The 25,418-nt window shown below is 42.9% G+C and overlaps 1 protein-coding gene across 3 annotated transcripts in view; it reads left to right on the forward strand.

The window, feature by feature from the left end:
- Window positions 1–20,792, forward strand: part of strn (striatin, calmodulin binding protein) — an 86,964-nt gene extending 66,172 nt beyond the window's left edge. For 2 of the 3 annotated variants that reach the window (XM_021568210.2, XM_021568211.2), the window contains exons 5-18: window positions 318–488; window positions 804–939; window positions 3,389–3,548; window positions 7,784–7,894; window positions 9,660–9,803; window positions 10,097–10,233; window positions 13,268–13,443; window positions 13,898–13,945; window positions 14,200–14,321; window positions 14,669–14,836; window positions 15,927–16,067; window positions 16,512–16,613; window positions 16,792–16,878; window positions 17,163–20,792. In XM_021568210.2, coding sequence (XP_021423885.1) covers window positions 318–488; window positions 804–939; window positions 3,389–3,548; window positions 7,784–7,894; window positions 9,660–9,803; window positions 10,097–10,233; window positions 13,268–13,443; window positions 13,898–13,945; window positions 14,200–14,321; window positions 14,669–14,836; window positions 15,927–16,067; window positions 16,512–16,613; window positions 16,792–16,878; window positions 17,163–17,332 — 1,873 coding nt within the window. In that variant the 3' untranslated portion in view covers window positions 17,333–20,792. The remainder of the gene's footprint in view (window positions 1–317; window positions 489–803; window positions 940–3,388; window positions 3,549–7,783; window positions 7,895–9,659; window positions 9,804–10,096; window positions 10,234–13,267; window positions 13,444–13,897; window positions 13,946–14,199; window positions 14,322–14,668; window positions 14,837–15,926; window positions 16,068–16,511; window positions 16,614–16,791; window positions 16,879–17,162) is intronic. The other variant, XM_021568212.2, reaches the window with a different exon arrangement.
- The last annotated feature ends 4,626 nt before the right edge of the window (window positions 20,793–25,418 follow it).

Raw genomic sequence — 25,418 nt, forward strand, 5'->3', positions numbered from 1 at the left:
AATAGTTTTAGAAACACTTTCAAGTGTAATTTTATCCCTTTAATCTGGACTCTCATCGTCTGTTTTGAAACCTAATTCACAGTGATTAGCGTGACACACCATAAATCATAAGCAGTTGTAAAAATATGACTAATATAGTCATGTCGCTTCTGCAATGTTATGTGAAAACTAGAGTAGATGGAAGTTGCACCTAGGATTTAGAGCTGGTCCTAGATCAGTGCTTAAAGACAGTTATCCCTCTACGCACAAAATCTCCAAATTATTAGCCAATCTCTCCCGTAACATTCAGTCTGGCCTTACTTTCTCCACTCCTCCAGGTACCTTCAGGAGGTGGGCTACACGGACACCATCTTGGATGTGAAGTCCCAGAGGGTCAGAGCACTGCTGGGCCTGGCTGGAGACTCCGGAGAGAGGCCGTCGGACAGGAAACCGGAACCCATGGTGAACGGCACTGAGCCATCTTTGCTGAAGGACAGCGGCATGATCAGGTGAGCAACTGCTAATGACTATTACTATTGTTATTGCTAAATGCTGTTGATGTAGTTGACCTAAATGTATTGCTATCACTAATGCTATTGTTGTAGCTATTGCTAATGCTATTGTTATATCTATTGCTAATGCTGCTGTTGTAGCTATTGCTGTTGTAGCTAATGCTATTGACATAGCCATTGCTAATGCTATCACTAATGGATAACTAGCATTCTTCAAGGAAATCCAGTAAGAAACTGCAAGTGTAGAAGTCCTGCATTGTTTTTGTGTTCTCACTAACATCTGTCTCTCTTTCTCTCTGTTCTCTCCATCAGTAAACCTGACATGTCTGACTCGGCCACAGTCCTTGAGGCCTTCAAGTTCATAGAAAGCGCCGCCGCCGAGTTTAGCGACGAGGAGGACGACGAAGACAGCGAAGGGAGGGACAAGACCATTATGAACTTGGCCACTGTAAGCAAGGACACACAAACACTCTTATACACACACACACACACACACACACACACACACACACATTCATGATGTGACTTGGGCTTCTTCGTGGGGCAATTCTAATTAGCCATTAGCGATATCATTAGCAATGGCTACAACAATAGAGTAACAGCCGGAACCCTATTGAATTAGCGACAGGCAGCAATAACAGTCAAGGCGAACCAGTAGCAGTCACAAGCTATGTTGGCTCATTCCTTGTACTTCATTCTAGGGTGGTGATGAAATTAAGTGATACAATTTCACTTATGTTACAAAATACATTTTACCAAGAAAAATATGATTCATGTTCTGAATCATTCAGTGGGTTTTTCTCTAATATATTAACATTCTATTCAAAAAGTTAGAGTTCGTATACGAATACATCCGATAATAAGCACCAATCATTGTTGACATAGTGGTGCAGGTTTCTCTTAACTTTTGAGGATTTTACATTTTGTGGTCGTCATCTCCTAAGTTCTTTCTGTGGGTTACAAAAAGCGAAGTTACCATGACACGTGCTGAATTAAATGTAAAAGGCTTTTAAAAGAAAAGGCTTGGCATAAGCTCCATTGACATTTCAGAGAAGCTAGTTTTTGTGAGACATCTTTAAAAAGGAACAGGAATTTCAAATGAATACGAAAGCGTATATTACAATATGAAAATACTACATGTCATGTCTCAAAATCGATATACATCTTACCTACAGTTGAAGTCGGAAGTTTAAATACACTTAGGTTGGAGTCATTAACACTAGATTTTCAACCACACAACACATTTCTTGTTAACAAACTATAATTTTGGTAAGTCGGTTAGGACATCTACTTTGTGCATGACACAAGTAATTTTTCATGGCTTTAGAAGCTTCTGATAGGCTAATTGACATAATTTGAGTCAACTGGAGGTACCTGTGGATGTATTTCAAGGCCTACCTTCAAACTCAGTGCATCTTTGCTTGACATCATGGGAAAATCAAAAGAAATCAGCTAAGGCCTCTGGAATTTTTTTTGTAGACCTCCACAAGTCTGGTTTATCCTTGGGAGCAATTTCCAAACGCCTGAAGGTACCATGTTCATCTGCACAAACAATAGTATGCAAGTATAAACACCATGGGACCACGCAGCCGTCACACCGCTCAGGAAGGAGATGCGTTCTGTCTCCTGGAGATGAACATACTTTGGTGCGAAAAGTGCAAATCAATCCCAGAACAACAGCAAAGGATCTTGTGAAGATGCTGGAGGAAACGGGAACAAAAGTATCTATATCCACAGTAAAATGAGTCCTATATCGACATAACCTGAAAGGCCGCTCAGCAAGGAAGAAGCCACTGCTCCAAAACAGCCATAAAAAAAAGCCAGTCTACGGTTTGTAACTGCACATGGGGACATTTTGTAGAAATGTCCTCTGGTCTGATGAAACAAAAATAGAACTGTTTGGCCATAATGACCATCGTTATGTTTGGAGGAAAAAGGGGGATGCTTGCAAGCTGAAGAACACCATCCCAACCGTGAAGCACGGGTGTGGTAGCATCATGTTGTGGGGGTGCTTTGCTGCAGGAGGGACTGGTGCACTTCACAAAATGGATGGCATCATGAGGATGGAAAATTATGTGGATATATTGAAGACATGAGTCAGGAAGTTAAAGCTTGGTCGCAAATGGGTCTTCCAAATGGACAAGCATACTTCCAAAGTTGTGGCAAAATGGCAACAAAAGGAAAACAAGTCAAGGTATTGGAGTGGCCATCACAAAGCCCTGACCTCAATCCCATAGAAAATGTGTGGGCAGATCTGAAAAGGCGTGTGCGAGTAAGGAGGCATACAAACCTGACTCAGTTACACCAGCTCTGTCAGGAGGAATGGGCCAAAATTCACCCAATTTATTGTGGGAAGTTTGTGGAAGGATACCCAAAACATTTGACCCAAGTTAAACAATTTAAAGGCAATGCTACCAAATACTAATTGAGTGTATGTAAACTTCTGACTCACTGGGAATGTGATGAAAGAAATAAAAGCTGAAATAAATCATTATCTCTACTATTATTCTGACATTTCACGTTCTTAAAATAAAGTGGTGATCCTAACTGACCTAAGTCAGGGAATTTTTACTAGGATTTAATGTCAGGAATTGTCAAACTGTGTTTAAATGTATTTGGCTAAGGTGTATGTAAACTTCTGACTTCAACTGTATATATTGTTTTTTTGTCCTGCGGATTGAAGAAATATGATGCCAAGTTCAACGGGAAAGTGAGTTGTTAGGTAGCCTGTAGCCTTAATTCTTGCTCAGAATCCAGCCTAGTTTATGCAATGCAATTTCCTTCGTTTTTGACCCGTTTTTGATTGGACACTACTCATTCAAACCTACACTTTCACTCAACTCATTCAGTCACTCAGACCCCCTCTCCGTCTCTTCAACCCTCTCTGTCTTCCACAGATGGTGAGGAAGAAGACGTCTTCGTCCCCCTCCTCATCCTCGGACATGAGTGACGACCAGGACACGGAGGAGGCCCTGAAGGGCTTTGACTTCCTGGCCAGCCCAGATGAGATGGACGGCTCGCCCGATGTCCGGAGTGCCGAAGACCGAGGAGACTGGGGTGAGGGGGGCTTGGTTGGTTGTTTGATGAACACTCAAACTAGAATGGTAACGTTTACATGTGGGCCAAAGGAACTTATTGGGGGCAGTGGGTCTATTAGTAGGCCTAGTCAACAGTGAAGGGGAAATGTTGGCCATAGTAGGACCATAGTGTGCAAGTAAGTGGGGACTGGCATTTATTCTCAGGACACGAGAGCACAAAAGGGACAGGAGGGCCATAGAAAGAGGACAGTAGACCAAAGGGAGGACGAGTGGGCCATAGCAGGGACAGTTGGGTCAAGAGAACATTGAGTGTAACTCGGTTTCCTGCTCTAGCTCCACAGAACAGTCCCCACTGAGGGGACCTACCCATCCCTCAATCGCCCACTCACACAGAACCCTGTATTCTCTGTCCTAGTCTTCACTCAAAGACACAGCTGGCCACCTGGCTACTGTGGCTCCATTATCCCCTTTAGCTAACAGGGAGCCCCTTCACTCCCATCACCTAGCAATGCCTTGTGTTTATCTCCACTCAATGACCAAGGGCATTCCCACGCAATCAGTGAGTCCGCTTGTCACAGGTCAGGCAGCAGTCAGTTGAGTTGCACAGCCAATGAGGAACAGATGATGTGGCGTTGCTGGTTGTGTGACAGAGGAAGCCAGAGGGATCCAGTTGAAGGTAGTAGTTGCTAGTGTAGACATTAGAACACAGCCACAACAAATGACCAATTGTCTGTGATCCATTGACCCACTGACTAGATGTTGACAATCCAGTTATTTTTATAAATACTGTAATTCAATAGTAGTTCATGTAAATAATGGTGACACAATCTTTTTTTAAAGACTATTCTTGTGTTATTGGGATAATTAGGTCAGCTTGCATGCGAAACTGAGTTGTTTGCATTTCCTCTGTTAACCATAATTGAAGCCATGAGCTGAACACACAGCAAAGGACGGCTAGATGGATGGATGGATGGATGGATGGTAATTAAAAGGTCAAGCGGCAGCGAGGCGCTTCGCTGATCAGTTATGAAACAGAGTTGTCATCAGCAGCTCTGTGCTCTCCAGTGTTCATCTCCTCCGCTTGATCCCACACACTGCCACTACAGATATATATATATATATATTTTTCACCTTTATTTAACCAGGTAGGCCAGTTGAGAACAAGTTCTCATTTACAACTGCGACCTGGCCAAAAAGCAAAGCAGTGCAACAAACAACAACACAGAGTTAAACAGAAACAAACGTACAGTCAATAACACAACAGAAAATAAAATTAGAAAGATCTATTACAGTGTGTGCAAATGTAGGGAGGTAGGCAATAAATATGCCATAGAGATGAAAATAATTACAGTTTAGCATTAATACTGGAGTGATAGTTATGCAGATGATGATTTGCAAGTAGAGATACTGGGGTGCAAAAGAACAAGAGGGTATGTCCTAATGGCACCCTATTCCCTATATGGTGCACTATTTTTGATCTGAGCCCTATGGACCATGTATGATCATGCCTGCATCTGAAATTAGGAATAGTGATATGCTTATAGGTATAGAGATACAGGTCCCCCACATAATTTGACATTTTTTGTTGAAATACATTATATGTTGTGTTTTTAGTTCTTTAGCCAGCTCACACTATAAAACCTACATGGTTGCTGCTTTTGATATATAGAACATTTCACAACATGATGGAGTATTGTTGAATGGCGTTGCATTATTTTGTGGGGGGGGGGGGGGGGGGGTATTGAATGTTATTTGCATTGTCTTAACATTAGCATGTTATGCTGTTGTTGACGTTACGGCACAAAGGACAAAGCCTTGCAGAGACTGAGTGAGGCATGACGGCTGTTCACCATATGCTTTGTTGTCACCTTATTTGGCTGGACACAGCTTTCTTTGACATGAATATTTTTGAATACATTAACGCAAAAAAAAAAACAGGATTGCTGCCGGCTATCAAATTCAGCATTTGATGTCAGCTGTATTTTTTTTTGTTGTCGGAAGCCAATCTGGCTCTTTACTACAACTCCCCCTCCCCGAATCCTTTGTTTAATGGCAGTTTTGTGCATTTGTGTTTCCATATCGAGTGGCATGACTCTATTCTCCTGTTCCATCCCTGTCTGTTGTCATATGAGGAGAATTTGACCGATTCTCTTCCTGACTGACCTCTATGTGTTGACATCACCACCCCCTATATGTGCTTTGAGAGCGGTCCGAAGGCCTGTAGAAAACATAAACTTGGGGTTCTCGGTGGTGGTGGGGGGGGGGGGGGGGGGGGAGAGTATTACAGGAAGAATTTCCATCACACACTTTTTGACATACAAAGCAAGCAAATGGCAATAATGCTACATACTATACATTGCCGGTCTCAAACCCAGATCTCCCTGCCCGTAGGCAAACTCGCTAACCACTGCTCCAATAGGGTTGTAGGCAAGTGTCTCTGCAATACATTTTACAGGCTATATATACAGTGCCTTGCGAAAGTATTCGGCCCCCTTGAACTTTGCAACCTTTTGCCACATTTCAGGCTTCAAACATAAAGATATAAAACTGTATTTTTTGTGAAGAATCAACAACAAGTGGGACACAATCATGAAGTGGAACGACATTTATTGGATATTTCAAACTTTTTTAACAAATCAAAAACTGAAAAATTGGGCGTGCAAAATTATTCAGCCCCTTTACTTTCAGTGCAGCAAACTCTCTCCAGAAGTTCAGTGAGGATCTCTGAATGATCCAATGTTGACCTAAATGACTAATGATGATAAATACAATCCACATGTGTGTAATCAAGTCTCCGTATAAATGCACCTGCACTGTGATAGTCTCAGAGGTCCGTTAAAAGCGCAGAGAGCATCATGAAGAACAAGGAACACACCAGGCAGGTCCGAGATACTGTTGTGAAGAGTTTAAAGTTTAAAGCCGGATTTGGATACAAAAAGATTTCCCAAGCTTTAAATATCCCAAGGAGCACTGTGCAAGCGATAATATTGAAATGGAAGGAGTATCAGACCACTGCAAATCTACCAAGATCTGGCCGTCCCTCTAAACTTTCAGCTCATACAAGGAGAAGACTGATCAGAGATGCAGCCAAGAGGCCCATGATCACTCTGGATGAACTGCAGAGATCTACAGCTGAGGTGGGAGACTCTGTCCATAGGACAACAATCAGTTGTATATTGCACAAATCTGGCCTTTATGGAAGAGTGGCAAGAAAGCCATTTCTTAAAGATATCCATAAAAAGTGTTGTTTAAAGTTTGCCACAAGCCACCTTGGAGACACACCAAACATGTGGAAGAAGGTGCTCTGGTCAGATGAAACCAAAATTGAACTTTTTGGCAACAATGCAAAACGTTATGTTTGGCGTAAAAGCAACACAGCTGAACACACCATCCCCACTGTCAAACATGGTGGTGGCAGCATCATGGTTTGGGCCTGCTTTTCTTCAGCAGGGACAGGGAAGATGGTTAAAATTGATGGGAAGATGGATGGAGCCAAATACAGGACCATTCTGGAAGAAAACCTGATGGAGTCTGCAAAAGACCTGAGACTGGGATGGAGATTTGTCTTCCAACAAGACAATGATCCAAAACATAAAGCAAAATCTACAATGGAATGGTTCAAAAATAAACATATCCAGGTGTTAGAATGGCCAAGTCAAAGTCCAGACCTGAATCCAATCGAGAATCTGTGGAAAGAACTGAAAACTGCTGTTCACAAATGCTCTCCATCCAACCTCACTGAGCTCGAGCTGTTTTACAAGGAGGAATGGGAAAAAATTTCAGTCTCTCGATGTGCAAAACTGATAGAGACATACCCCAAGCAACTTACAGCTGTAATCGCAGCAAAAGGTGGCGCTACAAAGTATTAACTTAAGGGGGCTGAATAATTTTGCACGCCCAATTTTTCAGTTTTTGATTTGTTAAAAAAAAAAAAAATATCCAATAAATGTTGTTCCACTTCATGATTGTGTCCCACTTGTTGTTGATTCTTCACAAAAAAATACAGTTTTATATCTTTATGTTTGAAGCCTGAAATGTGGCAAAAGGTCGCAAAGTTCAAGGGGGCCGAATACTTTCGCATGGCACTGTACATATATTAGGATTAAAGAGGCCATCTTTACTTGAACCACCTTTTAATTTCATAACACTTTGGATTTGAGTTTCGTTTGGTCTGGTTCAATAGAAAGTTCTGGACACTGACCGGCTTCTCGGTTTCTGCCCCCCCCTTCCCCCAACCCCTTCCTTCGGGTGTAGAGAAGGAAGAGCAGTGCCCCATGCCCGAGGCCTGGGACGTGGACCAGGGCCTCATAGCCCAACTCAAGGAGCAGTACAGGAAGGAGCGCAAGGGCAAAAAGGGGGTGAAGAGTAAGTCTGTCAGGCCTCCCCTTTCTTTCTCGTCATTGCTTTCTTTCTCCTTGTCCTGGTGATAAGAGCTTCTCTCTCTCTCTCTCTCTCTCTCTCTCTCTCTGAGGTCAACTATAACATGCAAAAATTATATTTAACAGACACGTTAAGCACGTTAGATACACTACTCCTCCCATCGCTTCGTTTTGGCTCTCTATTTCGGCCATCTAGTACCACCTTCTCCATGTTTGTGTGTGCCTCTGTGTGTGGTTCCGCGCGTACATGTTTGTATGTTAACATTTTTATGGGATTGCAATCACTGCCTCTCCTCACAGTGCTCAGAACCGCGCAGGACAATTTGATCACTCTTGTAAGTGATCAATCACTATAACCACATTCACTAAAAGAAAAGTGCACTGTGCTGCATTCCTAACCCTCTCGCTGTGTCGACCTTACTCATTGCTGTTTTAAGTTGCATCCATAGAAATATAATTACTAAAAAGGGCATAGCCCACAGCAATTTGACTGCACCCTCGCGGGTACACTCAGTATGAGTGAAATGGCTTACCCATTATGGCCTCATTGTTTTGAATGGGCGTGCCCCTTCTAGTAATTCTATGTCTATGGTTGCACCATCCTACACTTGAGACATTCCATCCCGCTTCGTCGTGTTTGTACCTGTCTTTATTATGCCATAGGTTATCAGCTACACCTGTGTCTTTGTATGTGTGCTGGTTCCTTTTTTCTGTCTCTGTATTTTTCAAACATTCCAACTTCTTATTATCTCTGAAAGTATGCCGGTGTCAGTGACTTAACGCTCTCCTTTCCTCCCAACTTAAGCTTTTGTTGTTCAATGAGTTATTTCTATGTTCAAGCTACGAAGTCGTCTTTCGCCAAGCATCAGCCGTGGATCTGCTCTTCAATCTGCTTATTTGTGTCTTCAATCTTATAAAGTTTCTGAGTATTTAAATAAATACAAATATATTTTTTAAAGTCCCATTATTTAACTAGGCAAGTCAGTTAGGAACAAATTCTTATTTTCAATGATGGCCTAGGAACAGTGGAGTAACTGCCTTGTTCAGGGGCAGAACAACAGATTTTTACCTTGTCAGCTCGGGGATTCGATCTAGCAACATTTCAGTTACTGGCCCAACATTCTAGCCACTAGGTTATCTGCCGCCCCTAAGTAGCAGCTCTGAGCTAGGATCAGGTTCCCCCTGTCCATAAAATCATATAAATGATTATCTAAAAAGCTAAACTGATCCTTAATCAGCACTGCTACTTTGTGATGCTTTATGAATACGGGCCCTGTTATCTTGTCCATTCTCTGCATCACTTTTTGATTTTTGATTTTTTTCAATCAGCCTTCCAGCATGGGTCTCCAACTCCGAGCTACTTGGAGTGCAGTCTTTTGTTCCAGACCAGCACTAATGCACCTGATTCAACTAATTATGGTTCAGACTGAAAAACGTGTATTATTTGAAACTGATTAGTAGTGCTGGGCTGGTACAAAACCCTGTGTACCCAGTAACTCCAAAGAGCCAGTGACCCCTGCCCAAAGGTATTTAAGATGAGGATTGCATGCCCTTCTACTCTAAGAAGATGACCTTCCATTCTCCTCTTCTCGTCTTCCTTATCCCTCTCCTTTCTTTCTTTGACTCTTTTCCTTCCTGATCCTCTCTGTATACTGCTACTTCTCCTCTTCCTCCTCCTTCCTCCCTCTCCTTTCCTTCTTTGTCTCTACTCCTTCTCCATGATCCTCTTCTCATCTTCCTCCTCCTCCCAGGGCCTAACCGGTCCAAACTGCAGGATATGCTGGCCAACCTGCGAGACGCCGAGGACATCCCCTCCATGCAGCCCCCCGTGACACCGCCGTCCCGGCCCAGCGTCCCCAGGCTCAACGAGCACGAAGTGGGCCACCCCGAGGAAGGTAAGACGAGAGCTTAATTGTCCCCAAAGGGTTTGAATTTACAGAGTGCACAATTTCCAAATATACACAATTGACTGTAAATAATTTAATTTACAAATTTACAATTTTACACAACAATATCTAATAGGCCCAAATACCAGTAACAGTCGTTTAGTGTTTTTGACTTCTGTTTGTCCGTCTGTTAATTTTTCCCTACTTTTCTGGTATCTGTGTAATTTGTTTGTCTGGCTCTGTCCATCTGCCTATTTTGTCTGGTCTGTCCATCGATCTCACTGTCCGTCCATCCATCCCAGTGGAGGCCATGACGTTTCCGCCCACGTCAGGGAAGTCGTTCATTATGGGGCCGGACGAGGCGGCGGAGAGCGAGCTGGGCCTCGGCGAGCTGGCGGGCCTCACTGTGGCCAATGAGGCAGACAGCCTGGCCTACGACGTGAGTATCTACATCTGCAGGGAAGGGAGGATAAGGAAGGAAGAGAGGGTGAGGGGGAGTAAGGGGGGCGTGGCCAAGAAAGCCGACAGCCTGGTCTACAATTTGAGTTGCGTTAGTCCTTCCTTACACTGGGCACCAACCACTGCCAGATGCAATGGCAAGGCAGCTAGCAGTGAATTAATAAATTAATGAAAACCTTTATTACGACATAAACGACACACTTTATTGTCCCAAAGGGAATTTTATTTACATATAACATTTTATTTGTCACATGCGCCAAATACTTACAACAATGCAGTTTTTAGAAAATACCTTTTTTAAAAAATGGAAATAAAAGTAACAAATAATTAAAGAGCAGCAGTAAAATAACAATAGCGAGGTTATATACAGGGGGTTACCGGTACAAAGTCAATGTGCAGGGGCACTGGTTAGTCGAGGTAATTCAGGTAAATTGTACATGTAGGTAGAGTTATTAAAGTGACTATGCATAGATAATAAACAGAGAGTAGCAGCAGAGTAAAAGTGGGGTGGGGGGGGGGGCAATGCAAATAGTCTGGGTAACCATTTGATTTGATTTTCAGGGGTCTTATGGCTTGGGGGTAGAAGCTGTTTAGAAGCCTCTTGGACCTAGACTTGGTGCTTGTGTACCGCTTGCCATGCAGTAGCAGAGAGAACAGTCTATTACTAGCGTGGCTGGAGTCTTTGACAATTTTAGGGCCTTCCTCTGACGCCGCCTGATATAGAGGTCCTGGATGGCAGGAAGCTTGGTGACATACTGGGCCGTACGCACTGCCCTTCGTAGTGCCTTGCGGTCGGAGGCCGAGCAGTTGCCATACCAAGCAGTGATGCAACCAGTCAGGATGCTTTCGATGGTGCAGCTGTTGAACCTTTTGAGCATCTGAGGACCCATGCCAAATATTTTCAGTCTCTTGTGGGGGAATAGGTTTTGTCATTCCCTCTTCACGACTGTCTTGGTGTGTCTGGACCATGTTTGTTTGTTTGTTTGTTTGTTTGTTTGTTTGTTGGTGATGTCGACACCAAGGAACTTGAAGCTCTCAATCTGCTCCACTACAGCCCCGTAGATGAGAATGGTGGCGTGCTCGGTCCTCCTTTTCCTGTAGTCCACAATCATCTCCTTTATCTTGATCACGTTGAGGGAGAGGTTGTGATGACCACAGCAATCATAACAAAATGAAGGAAAACAGCCAGGCAATATTTTGACAGACAGTACAACATTCAGCTAATCAGATCAAAGGGCACCACCACCAAACAGCGGGCAGCAGCATTCACAAATGACATTTTCTGCTGTATATATAAATATGGCGTGTTCGCACCCAGGTAAATTAGCTATTTATCTACATGACCTAAAGCCTGTGGAGCCCCATAGACAACTCTTTCAGCACTTAGGTCCCTCGGGGCAGCAAATATCTACTGCTTCACATTTCCATGTAGAAAAAGATAAATTGATTGGCTAGATTTAGAGACTTTGAGCTTCTAAACTAGAACACTAAGTAGAAAGGCATATACAGTGCCTTCGGAAAGTATTCAGACCCCTTGACCTTTTCTACATTTTGTTACGTTATTCTAAAATGGATTAAATAAATAAAAAATCCCAATCTACACACAATACCCCATAATGACAAAGCGAAAACAGGTTTTTAGACATTTTTGCATCATGCAGCAGGGACTGGGAGACTAGTCAACATCGAGGGACAGTACAGAGAGATACTTGATAACCTACTCCAGAGCGCTCAGGTTCACCTTCCAACAGGACACCGAGCCGAAACACGCAGCCAAGACAACACAGGAGTGGCTTCGAGACGAGTCTCAATGTCCTTGAGTGGCCCAGCCAGAGCCCGGACTTGAACCTGATCAAACATCTCTGGAGAGACCTGAAAATAGCTGTGCAGCGATGCTCCCCATCCAACCTGACAGAGCTTGAGAGGATCTGCAGAAAATACCCAAATACAGGTGTGCCAAGCTTGTAGCGTCGTACCCAAGAAGACTCAAGGCTGTAATCGCTGACAAAATGCTTCCAGTACTGAGTAAAGGGTCTGAATACTTATGTGAATGTGATATTTCATATATTTTTGTGGAAAAAGTCAAGGGGTCTGAATACTTTCTGAATGAACTGTATTTATCTAAAGGTCCAAACTATTTTTCAAAGCTTTCAAAATGTCAATATTTAATCAGGCTAGTCTGATTAGCATGGGCTTTGACTTTCACTTTTATTGACACTCACACACACAGAGACACAGGCACATACGTGCACATACACACTCCAGATCAATTGAATGTGAAGTGAACTGCGGTTGTATTGCTGTGGAGAGCTAGCATGCAGATTGAGGTTGTGGTTGAAGAGACTGAGTGTCATATTGCTCAGTTGGACCCAGTGTGGGAGGACACCTTAGTGTTAGAATTATATTTATATGATGGACACACTCGTCTCAAAATAGGAATGGATTTGTGTGCGTTAGATAACATTAACGTTTGTATGGTAACTTTCATACTAAGATGTTGCAGCTCTAACAAGCAGGAAATTAAAAGGATAAGCAGTGACCGGGGTCAAGCACAAGAGGCACATTGCAGACATATTTAGCAGACTCTGTGAAGAGCATAGCGCCACTGAACTTTCATTGCAAACAGGAACAACCCTTTTTTTTTTTTTAAGTGTGGCGTGACCACGTAAGTTACTTTTTGTAAATTGAAATAAATAAGTCAAAACTAGTGACTCCCTAGCTTGCTATACCTTCTGAAACATTATTGTACAGCACTTAGGCTTGAATCCTAATAATAGGTGCTTGCTTGAAAAAGCTAAACAAAAACCAAGCAAATAACAGCTGTAAGACAGTAGGTCTGGACTGCGATTTTCAGCCGGAGTTGTTGCCTCAAACTGATGGAGAGACAATCAAGAGGGAACCACATGGCTTGAGCAAAGGGAGGAGGTGGTCAGAAGGGGGACATCTGTGGGCATAACTTGCATTTTGTTGCATATCTCCAATTGATATCGAAACTCTTTGTCATTTTAACTCAGGTGACCAACAGTCAGGATGCGCTGCGGAAGACATGGAGCCCCAAGTTCACGCTGCGGAGCCACTTTGACTCCATCCGGGGCCTGGCCTTCCACCCCGTGGAGCCCGTCCTGGTCACTGCCTCCGAGGACCACACCCTCAAACTGTGGAACCTCCAGAAGACCGCCCCCGCCAAGAAGTAAGAGCTCACATAGGCCTACACTGTTGTCAGTCAAACACCTGGGTTGTATTTACTAGACCCAAAACAATTCAAATGTTTGCCTTTATTTAACCAGGTAAGTAATTGAGAACACATTTTACAATGACGACCTGACCAAGATAAGAGCGATACACAGTAGTAAAGAAACTCTCGGTGTGCACTAATGAATACGACCCAGCTGCCAGTCAAAGACAATGATGCTTTTAAGCAGGTACCTAAGTAGTGAACGTGGGTAACTTGGTCACTTTCAATGGGGTAAGAGTCATTTGGAATTGTTAAGAGCACTATTGCGAAAAGACAATCGATAGCTAAAGCATGCCTTTTTCTGCCTATGCATTTCTGATGGCTGTAATGGGCCATTTTGTTCTACTTAGCTTATGTTCGTTGAATATGTACATCAAAAGGTAGTTATATCCCCTGTCTGTCTTCCTAGGTGTGCTGCCCTAGATGTGGAGCCCATCTATACATTCCGGGCCCATCGGTGAGTAACCTTCCTTTTCCACTATAACCCAACCTTTTTAGAAATGGACAGCTGGACCGATACTCTTATATACATGAATCATTTGTTCAAGCAAATTAACTTTGTATCTTTGCATAAGTGAAAGAAAAATGGTTGAATTGTATAATGCCAGGTACAGTATTGCCACTTTCTCCTGTAGGAGTGAGGTGTTGTGTTTTGTCTTCGCCAAAACAAGTTGTAGTTAATAATGAGATGAGTTTTCCTGTGTTCTGTAGGGGTGCGGTGTTGTGTGTGACCATGAGCTCTACAGGGGAGCAGTGCTTCAGTGGGGGGGTGGATGGAACCATTCAGAGCTGGAACACCCCCAACCCCAATATCGACCCCTATGACTCATATGGTACTCCCCCAAGATGCCTCTGATTATTAGCACATTTCTCTTGTTTCATATTCTCTTCATCTCTTCACTGATCGCTTGACTCTTTCTTTCTCTCTCTACCTCTGTTTTCCCTTTCACTACATTGCTCTCTTCTAACTTTCCACCTGACACTCCTTTCATCCTCATCTTTCACTCTTCTCTTTATCCTTTTTTTTCTCCCCCTGTCTCCACATGATCTTTCGTTCTCTATCATTTCCCTCTCTCCTTTTCCCCTCCCTCTTAACTCTCCCCACCTCTTAATTCTGCATCTCTCCCTCATCTCTGGTTCCCTTTCCCTCCTAACTCTCCTTCTCTCTTTCCTGCCATAGAGCCCTCGGTGCTGCGGGGGGCGCTGCTTGGTCACACTGACTCAGTGTGGGGAGTGGTTTACAGCTCGGCCCACCAGCGCCTGCTCTCCTGCTCCGGGGACGGCACTGTGCGCCTGTGGAACGCTGCCAACACCTCCCCCGCACTCGCCGTCTTCAACGAGAAAGGAGGTGAATAGCTGAACGCAGATCAGATCGACGAAATGATCCCCCAATAGACTTACTTTGGCTGCCCCATACAAGCACTGCCCCAGGATCAGTTCATAAAACAGATTTTTCACCTAATGTTCCACAGTGCCTGCTCTAGAATCAGCTTACAAAGCACCTAATTGACCCTCTTACACGGACTGTCCCACATAACCACTGCTCTGGGATCAGCTTATAAAATATATTTGTAATTTGACTCTATACAATGACCTAGAATCCGCTCTATAAAGAGTTACTCCGGGATTTCCCAAACTAGGGGTCGCGAGACCATGCCTGATGGGGGGGGGGGGGAAATGGTGTCGCGAGAGAAAATTGACGCTTGGTTCATAGAAGGTAGCCGGTAGATGCGGTTGTAAGAATCAGATGGGTTTCTGTTTTCTTCCTACAAATGTGTCCTTCTTTTGAATGGTTTATGCTACTATGCCCACAGGCCATTAGAACAGAATTGACAAGACCAGGCACTAAATCAGACTGGGGGGGAAATAACATCATCAATGATGTTCTTTTCTACACAGAAAGTCATACAATATTATTGCCTGCTGATCTTCTGAACTTCCCAATGCCTTTCTGATGCATTTCAGTCACTTCAAACCATACTGTCTTCAGATTGAAAAATGGTCAAAAATAATGTGACTGATTTTGTAATAGACTGTCATAGTCCCAATTTTTTAAAAAGTAAACATTGGCTGTTGATTACATAACTTTTTTTACATGGTGGGGTCGCGGGTCAAAAAAGTATGGGAACCTCTGAGTCAATTCAGAACTCTACGTGCCCCAAAAAGAGGTCTGACCTAGGACCAGCCAGGTCCCCACAGCCAAACCCTAACCTCTCTACCTCTGTCTGATTCGGAGCGAAACTGATCTAGAATTAGCTAAATTCAGGACACTATCAGCCCCATAAAAAAGGTCTGACCTAGGACCAGGTCACCACCATAGAAATAGATGTATAGAATGCCATTCTATTTCTATGGCCACCACACTCAAATCCTGCCCCCTTCAACAGAACTCCTGCTCTAAGATTAGCTCATAACCTTTCCAACTCTGTCGGTTTCAGAACTGGGCGTCCCCACGTCAGTGGACCTGGTGTGCAGTGAGCCGGCCCACATGGTGACGTCGTTCAGCACGGGGGAGATCGGACTCTTCAACATGGAGACTCGGCAGCTGATCCTCAAGCTGGACCAGACCGGAGAGCCCGGTAAGCTCCGCTGCCATTTCTACACAGTGACTGTATAGATTTGTAACTCAAAAGAGAGTAATTGAGTGCACTATGTGCTCACTGCCTATTCTTGCGCTCTCCCTGTCAACGCCCTTTACCCCTCTTGTCACAACATAAATGTTTGTTTGTGCATTAAAAGTCATACTTTTATTTTGTTGATGTACTCTCTTCAGCAAGCTTCCCTAGCTATTTCTTTGTTTTATTAGCAATAGGCTATAGCAGCTGGTATATCAGTACAGTCTGCAATATAACCCTAGTGCCCACCAAGTATGTTATAGCTCTCCTTTCAACTCCCTACTTTAGAATCAGTTTGTCTCGAGTTATAACTCCCATTTACCCTGTTGTTCTGACAAATGACTAAATGTAAATGAGAAAGGTTAATCGGGCAATGTTCAATTGAGTTCCATGTCTTGTCACACACAGAAGCCCCGTGCAAGATCAACAAGGTGCTGAGTCACCCCACTCTGCCCATCACCATCACGGCCCAGGAGGACCGACACATCCAGTTCTTCGACAACAACACGGGTGAGCTAGAAGGCTGTCATTTTGAACCGGCATTCCAGCTGGAATTCAAATTTAAATCAAATGTATACATAGTTAGCCAAACACATTTTGTCACAATATAAAGTGTACTTATAACAGTTGGTATAAATACAACATTGAGGACAGTGATTTTTGTACTCATCCCGGGTTCCTATTACAGGGAAATGTATTCACTCCATGGTAGCCCACCTGGACGCAGTCACCAGTTTAGCTGTGGATCCCAACGGCTTGTACCTGATGTCTGGCAGTAAGTATTTATCTGGAAACGGGGAAGTACTAGTGTTTATGTTGGTTAGCGTTTCATGTAATTACAGCAATATTGTTCCTTGCATAACTGGAGATACAAACTGACAGTGTGGCAAATATCTGAGCACAGAAACCCCCTTCGATCTTTCACTAAAAGGCAGTTTTAGAATTGTAACGTTTCCCTCTAGCTCTCTTTCGTCCTCTCTCACTCTACCTTCCTATTTCTTTATATTTTTGTTCCTGTTTCTTTATATTTTTGTTCTCATCCATCCTCCGCCCTGTTAGGCCACGACTGCTCCATCCGCCTGTGGAACATGGAGAGCAAGACGTGCATCCAGGAATTCACAGCGCACCGCAAGAAGTCGGACGAGGCCATCCACGACGTGGCTTTCCACCCCACCAAGTGCTACATCGGCAGCGCCGGGGCCGACGCGCTCGCCAAGGTCTTCGTATGACCGCAAATCCCAATGGCTAACAGCTGCGTCCGGCTCGAAGGACCATCAAAAAGGGGCGGCGTTGTGTTGTAACTGAAGGGAGAGATGGGAGTTGGAGCCCAACTCAAAGGCAGTGTGGAAGGAAATGTAGTGAGGTGGATTGGTAACTAGCCACTGGTGTCTGAGTCTTGACCAGTGGCAGTCGAGAGGGATGGTTAGACACCTGATGGTTTGAAGGCTGAAAGGGGTGAACGTGAGAGTTTTGAGAGAAAGAGGGCTACTCTACTATCCTTCCACCCGGGCGGGCCTGGGTGCTACAGCCAAACCAGAAGGAGATGTGGTCAAACATCACAAAGACCAAGCGGATATCCAGGAAATTCTCAAGACCTGTACTCTCGTTTAGAAACATTGCGTTCTTTTCCTAACTAACAGAAACACAATACTCGTATTCTGCCCCCCCCCCCCCCCCCCCCCCCCCCCCTCCCTCCCCGGGCACCCCTAAGACTGCCTGTGTCTTCAATGTCATCGTTTTCAAAGATTTCATGAAAATGTGCCTTTTTCGTCAGTCTTGCAGACAATGTTATTTTACAGTTTGTGTGCAAAGTAGGAGTGGGCAGGGTGTTCAACAACAAGTTATAATTTATTGTCCAACATAGTACTGGACATTGTCTATTCCATTTGATCCATAAAACTGAGTTTAAAAATAATGATATTTGCATCAGATGTACACAGCATATATACGGCTAGTGGTCAATAGTCACAGTACTGTTTAAATTATTGAACGAGTGAGTTGAGATCCACAATGCCCTCCAATCCACTGAAATATACAGTAGCGTGCAGAACTCGAGTCCCCCTGAATAAGAAAAATGGTAAATAAGTTTAAAGAAACCTGAAAGTCAGTTTGAAGTTGAAGTAAAGGCCATGAGCCTGCATTTCCTTGGTGTGTGATTTATTATAGCCTTTTGTATATGTCCATGTGGTTTTGTATGTAATCACAACGCATTGGAAATGACTCCATTAATTCATCTCTAAAACAAGTAAAAATGTAGCTTTTTAAGTAGTGCCTATTGTCCATACTCTTGCTTTGCACCCTCTTGAAAAGCCAACCCCATGAAAATAATTGAGTTGTGTGATGAAACTTTGCTAACAAAATTCCTAACATATTAGCCCATATGAATCTGTCACCTAAGTGAGTAAGCCATCCTTGTATTCCAGCTTGCTTTGCTTGGGTGTTGAATCAGTGGTCAAATCCAAATTGCCTGTACACAGCCAAAACACTGACTTAACCAGGCCACATCCTTCAACTTCATTTAGTTTCCAATTCAATTGTAAATGCTTTTATGCTCCAGCTTCAGCTCGCCTAGGTACAAGGAGTGCCTCTTTTGTTGTTTGGATGTTCCATTCTTTACATAAATAGGACAACAACATTGTAATATACTGTACCAACATAAGTAGAAGCGTTAACTCTTAACAAGATCTGTCCTTTGACACTTTGCTAGCGGTAGATAAATTACTCAAACTTTGTTTCACAATTTAATGGAATTGATTGATCAATGTTGTGGTTTGACCTCATTTGAATACATGCTGCTTTTATCGTGTATTTATAGTTGAGCAACCTGACAAACTGCACTGAAAAATGGTTTGCAGTGAAACAATTTATTCATTTGATTTTTTTTTATTTTATTTGAGCTGTGTATTTATTTATGCCTCCGTGTCATTTAAGCCAAAATAATTAACCAAGTATTGTCTTACAACGACAAGATGCTTCACAGAGAGCCTGCACATGTAAAGTTTCCTGCGACCGTGAAGTTGGCTCTTTCAGCTTATAATGCTAAGTTAGATATTTTGCTAATGCTAAGTTGGCTATGACTGCTAAGATAGTTTCTTCATAGATATCCTGCTTGCCCCTGTCCTGAGTTAGCCCCTTGGCTCCCATTTTTGACAGCAGAACTGAGGTCTCTCAGTACTCAACTGCACACAAGCTACGCTCCTGTGTTTAGGCGATATGACCAGCTCTGGTCAGAAAGAAGGGTAAATGCTTTAGGTAATAACTGTTTGAAAATAGAATTTTGTCAAATTATTTTGAGCAATTACTAGTTTTTTATTTACTATACATGGTTGGTGAAAAAGGTAAATCCTTGTTAAATACAGGTAAATATTTTTTTAAAGAATATTTTCTGTTTTACTTGAACATTTAGGAGTTATTCCTTGGGATTTGTGTACTTTTGTTTCTTTTGTAGTGGAATGGTTTGAGATTTGCCGGTCTTATCACAAGTTGTATGCCTTTGGTTGTGAGCACTACAAAACAAGAAAGATTTTTGTCATTTATTCTCAAAATTGTCTCATCTGCAGTTGAACATGTGAGAGATTAGAATTTCGCTATCTACCAAATGCTTTGGTCTCTAAAATAAGGACTGTTGAATGACGAGGATGGATCGAAATCTGTGGAGAATTCGGTGTGCTTGCGTTGTACAAAGATATTTTTTCCTTTTTATTTTTCTTTGGTGTCAGGTAATTTTAGACAATGTAAGGGAGCGAACAGAAAACATGTACAGTTTTAAAGTATATATAAAAAATAAAAAAAAGATATTTATTAACACAGTATATTGAGTGGCTAAACATGGTGATGTGAAATGGAGTCAGTATGTATGGGTGCGCTTGTCGTGGTAAACGTACAGTAGTCTCATCACAACACTGAGTAGTTGAACAAAAGAGGAGTTAGTATATGGCCCCCTGCTGTTCACAATGTGGAAGAAGCATATTTCACCAGGTTGGCTCACATTTCATGTCTTTTAATGGGCTTTATGTCCATTTGAATGATAGAATAGTGAGGGCTTGACCATAAGCTAGTGTTTCTTTTTGTGTGTGTTTTTGGTCATGGAGAACCACTTTAGATACTAGTTTTCTCCAAACCAGTTTGATTGAGCTGTCGTTTTTGAGACCTGTTAGTTCGCTGTTTGTCCATCAAGACTGCATACGGTCCTCAATTGGAATAATAATAACCAAGCAAACAGTGGTCCTCCAGAACCAGGAGTCGGACAAGAACTATCGTGTTGTTATAGGCAGTGTAAAAGCAGAATGCTCTAGTCTAAATGGTGACTCATAGATATGCGTCTAAAATTCACTTGTCCGTTCTGAGCAGCAGGGGGTGTTGCTTACAAGCACTACAAAGTGTATGAAAAGAGATCACACAAAACAAAGAACCTATTAATAACCAATGGGAAAACAAAACACAAAGCATTGGGCGGAGCCAAGTTTGCCTGTTGTAAATCAAAGTAATTCCCCTTTTAACCTCCAGTTGTATAGAGAATTATTTTAAGATGTGAATTTGATAAATATGCTAATTGGACTGTACATACAGTACATATAATTATTGTCATTATAGTTTATTCTTTTTTTTTCATGATGTATTGTATTTTTTCTCAGATGGGAGAGTGACAGATTTATCAATAACAACAATAAAGGAATATGTTGTATATCATACTGGTAATGTAGTATTTGTTTCCCACCTTTTAGAATAATGCCTTTCATTGCATCAACATTCACACATTTTCCATTTCAAGTGTATGGGGTTACCTACCTATAGGAAAATATATTTGTATTTGATTAATACTTTAAGTAACCCCATATTAATCCAATAGCAATGTTTATACCATTCAAAAGTCCTAACAATAATACTTTTCAAAACATGTTTTATGTTAACTTGTATATTATTTAAATACATATAGAGCTGGTAAGTACCATTTGTTGACAATGTAGTACTTCTCCCAGTGTGTAAGAGACCACACACACCAGAACGGTGGTCACCCGAGCGAAGTAGTAGGCCGTTCCATCAATTACTTCCGCCGTGGGGTCATAGGGTGCAGTGCCTGTTTTCTTTGCCAATTTAACATGTAGGATCGTTGGAAAATGACCAGATAATACGACTTGATATTCTGGTCAGAGGCACTCTGTTGTACGCTCAGCTGTCCGTCGTTTTGGTGTGTTCTACTTAAGGGTTCGGTTTTGGGGCTGTGAGTTGAACTCTTGACAGATGTTGTGTACGATAGTGGGCACCAGCTTATGGAGGTCATCAAAGTCCTCCATGAAGAACGAGTGCTCCTTGACTGGCTCACTGGCTATGTCTTCTAGCTGCTCCTGGGAAGTCCAAGCAATACCAATGGAGTAGGCAATTATACCTGTTTACACACACACACAATACACACACCATATATCAGTTCCTTGCTCCATTCAAATACTTAAATTCAAATGAACCCTTTCTCCATCAAGGTTGTCTCTGGTGTGATTTAAATGGATGAAAGCAATAATGTGGAAAGTGAAACCTTGCTTTCATTCACTCAAGTCACCCAAATAAAAATGTAGGAGAGGTGTATTTTCAGTCTTCAAATGTGGCATCTGCCCTGCTACAATTATTTCCCACCCCCCATTGTTCCCTCTTAGCCACTCAGCTCTTGACCCTCCCTCCCCACCTTACTTACCTAACTGTTGAGTGGCCAGAGCAGGGGACCTGATGTCGTCATATGAATGCCGTCAGTGATAACTACTATGACCTGCTTACTTCTGTTAGGTTGGCTGGAAACTTCCTGGGTGGTGAACGCAATGGCCACCCCTGTGCTGATCCCCCCCCCCCCCCCCCCCCCCGCTCCAGTAGCTTATCCCCAAAATGGCATCCAACAGCTCCTTCTTTCCACCATATTCCCCAAGGCATATCTCCAACCTCTGCTCATTTGTGTACTGCACTAGCGCCACGTGTGTCCATGGTGGAGATGTCGAACGTCGACGTAACATTGGCGACAAACTTCAGTAGGGTGGCGAAGTGGGCGGTGCCCATACTGCTGGAGCCATCCATTAGGAAGATGAGGTCATGGGCATTTGAGGCAGGTGCGGCTACACACCAGGTGGGGCATGGAACACGCGTTCCGTCAGGGGCCGTAAGGGGGAGAGTAAGGAGAACCAACTGGCATCATGACCGGTTGCATCACGGCCTGGTATGGCAACTGCTCGGCATCCGACCGTAAGGCGCTATAGAGGCTAGTACGTACAGCCCAGTACATCTCTGGGCCAAGCTTCCTGCCATCCGGGACCTATATACTAGGCATGTCAGAGGAAGGCCCAAACAATTGTCAAAGACTCCAGTCACCTTAGTCAGTCACCTTAGTCCATGCTAGGTAAAGCTCCGCCTTATCTCAGCTCACTGGTCACGATGGCAACACCCATCCGTAGCACGCGCTCCAGCAGGTGTATCTCACTGATCATCCCTAAAGCTAACACCTCATTTGGCCGCCTTTCGTTCCAGTACTCTGCTGCCTGTGACTGGAACGAATTGCAAAAATCGCTGAAGTTGGAGACTTTTATCTCCCTCACCAACTTCAAACATCAGCTATCTGAGCAGCTAACCGATCGCTGCAGCTGTACATAGTCTATTGGTAAATAGCCCACCCATTTTCACCTACCTCATCCCCATACTGTTTTTATTTATTTACTTTTCTGCTCTTTTGCACACCAATATCTCTACCTGTACATGACCATCTGATCATTTATCACCAGTGCTAATCTGCAAAATTGTAATTATTCGCCTACCTCCTCATGCCTTTTGCACACATTGTATATAGACTCCCCCCTTTGTTTTCTACTGTGTTATTGACTTGTTAATTGTTTACTCCATGTGTAACTCTGTGTTGTCTGCTCATACTGCTATGCTTTATCTTGGCCAGGTCGCAGTTGCAAATGAGAACTTGTTCTCAACTAGCCTACCTGGTTAAATAAAGGTGAAAATAAAAAATAAAAAAAAGTAATAGACTGTTCTCTCTGCTACCGCACGGCAAGCACTACCAGAGAGCCAAGTCTTTTTCCTCCCTTTTCTCTGTTTAATGAGGCTGCATATCCTGGAGGGAATCTTATTTCAGTCATTAACTAAAACAGCAGGGAGTGTTGGAGAGGCAACAAAAAAATGTAAACACAGTACTGTGAAGGGATGAGCTTGAAGACAATTCAACTCCCCCGGCTCCCGGCTTGGTGTCACTCATGGATTTTAATGAGTATATGTGTACTATATGAATTTTAAGTAGATCTACAATACAGTTTTATGTACATTTTCTTTTGTCGTTTTTCAAGCGATTTCGATGGAGATTCTCATGTGTTTTTTAAATAGATGCTGATGATGGAAGCCTCTTTGTTTAGATTAAGCCTGCTATTTAATCAAAGGTTTCTCGGGGAAGTCAATCATCTTTGTTTCACAAAGTAAACAAAGTCTGTAGGATTACACAAATCTTAAATCATTCTTGCAAGAGACGTATTGTGTCTAATCCCTGGAAACCCATCCCACCCAAACCATACTATTCATGTTGTTTTTCTAAGTTGCAATGAGTGTCAACCTTGCCTGCCTGCCATCCTGTTGCACACAATGGAAATAAGCCTTAAGGCTTTATCAAGTTTATATTTTTATGTGTGTATTGTTCCTCTGGCTGGAGCAGCTTTATATGTGTTTTTAATTGTCAAATAAGTCATTTAAAATCCTGTGTGTGGCAACTCACCCACATTGGAATGACCCCCTTTTTGGATGATATGCTCTACACAGGTCCTTATACAGTGGGGCAAAAAAGTATTTAGTCAGCCATAATTTGAAAATAAATTCATAAAAAATCCTACAATGTGATTTTCTGGATTTTTTTTCTCATTTTGTCTGTCATAGTTGAAGTGTACCTATGATGAAAATTACAGGCCTCTCTCATCTTTTTAAGTGGGAGAACTTGCACAATTGGTGGCTGACTAAATACTTTTTTGCCCCACTATATTTCTATTTCTTTATTTAACTAGGCAAGTCTGTTTTGAACAAATTCTTATTTACATTGACGGCCTACACTGGCCAAACCCGGACGACGCTGGGCCAATTGTGCGCTGCACCATGGGACTCCAAATCACGTCCGGTTGTGATGCAGCCTGAATTCCAGGGTGTCCATAGTGACGCCTCAAGCACTGAAATGCAGTGCCTGGCAAAAGTAAACCACTCGGGAGCCTGATTTTAAGATCCTTGGGGTTGAGATGGACCTTCAGTCCAAACTATCACTGGGAAGAACACACCGGTACTGTATTTGAACCGAGTTAATAATGCCTACCTATTGTAATGAATCAATTCAAATATCTCTTACATTGCAAGATGGCTGAGTGTGTTAGACCATGGTGCTGGCAACACCAGGGTGTTATTGAAGTAATGGGTCACTGTCAGTGTTAATAGATACATTTAATTAATTTAGCACACGGCCTTATCCAGAGCGACTTACAGTAGTGAGTACTTACATTTTTCATACTGGTCCCCCGTGTGAATCAAACCCACAACCCTGGCATTGCAAGCGCCATGCTCTACCAACTGAGCTACACGGGACCAAAGTTCTGTGAGTTGCTTTGTTTGCATGAACGCATGTCCTAATGACCATATCAAATATCTTGTTCTGACATTTCTCTTGTCCTCTTCTAGTTGAGGGGGAAAAGGGAGGCAGTGTAGTTAAGTCTGACAACATCATGTATTATCTCTCCCCCTCTCTCTCTCTCCATCAATATCCATCACTCCCATCTGTCAAAAATGTCTCTCTTAGGATGTTCATTAAGCATGATGGTGAAGGAGGAGGCCTGGGGTGTGTTCCAAATGGCACACTAATCCCTATGTAGTGCTCTACTATTGACCAGGACCCATAGGGCTCTGTTTTAAGTCTGTTTGACTGCCCTAAGGGGAGTAGTGCTGTACAGATGACGAGTGGTTTGTCGACTACATGGCAGCACCTTACCTTAGTCCATTTTCAGTTAGCTTTGACATGTTGACACCCAATCAAAGCCTAGGAGATGGATGAGTGGCCTGGTGTGCTTCCCAAAAGGCACCCTATTCACTACATGGTGCACATTTGACCAGAGCACATGGTCAAAAGCAGTGCACTAAGGTTATGTAAGGAATAGGGTGCCATTTGGGATGCATTAGTAGTGCCCATCTGCCAACTAGCACTACCTCTTTCAATCTTTCTTCTGCTCCATCTTATTCTGTTCTTTTCCTGTCCTCCTTTCTCCAACCAGTATAGCAACCGCCCGTTCTGTCCTCTATCCCAGTATTTTGTTTACC

This window comes from Oncorhynchus mykiss, chromosome 17, assembly GCF_013265735.2.
Source record: "Oncorhynchus mykiss isolate Arlee chromosome 17, USDA_OmykA_1.1, whole genome shotgun sequence".
Lineage (NCBI taxonomy): Eukaryota > Metazoa > Chordata > Actinopteri > Salmoniformes > Salmonidae > Oncorhynchus > Oncorhynchus mykiss.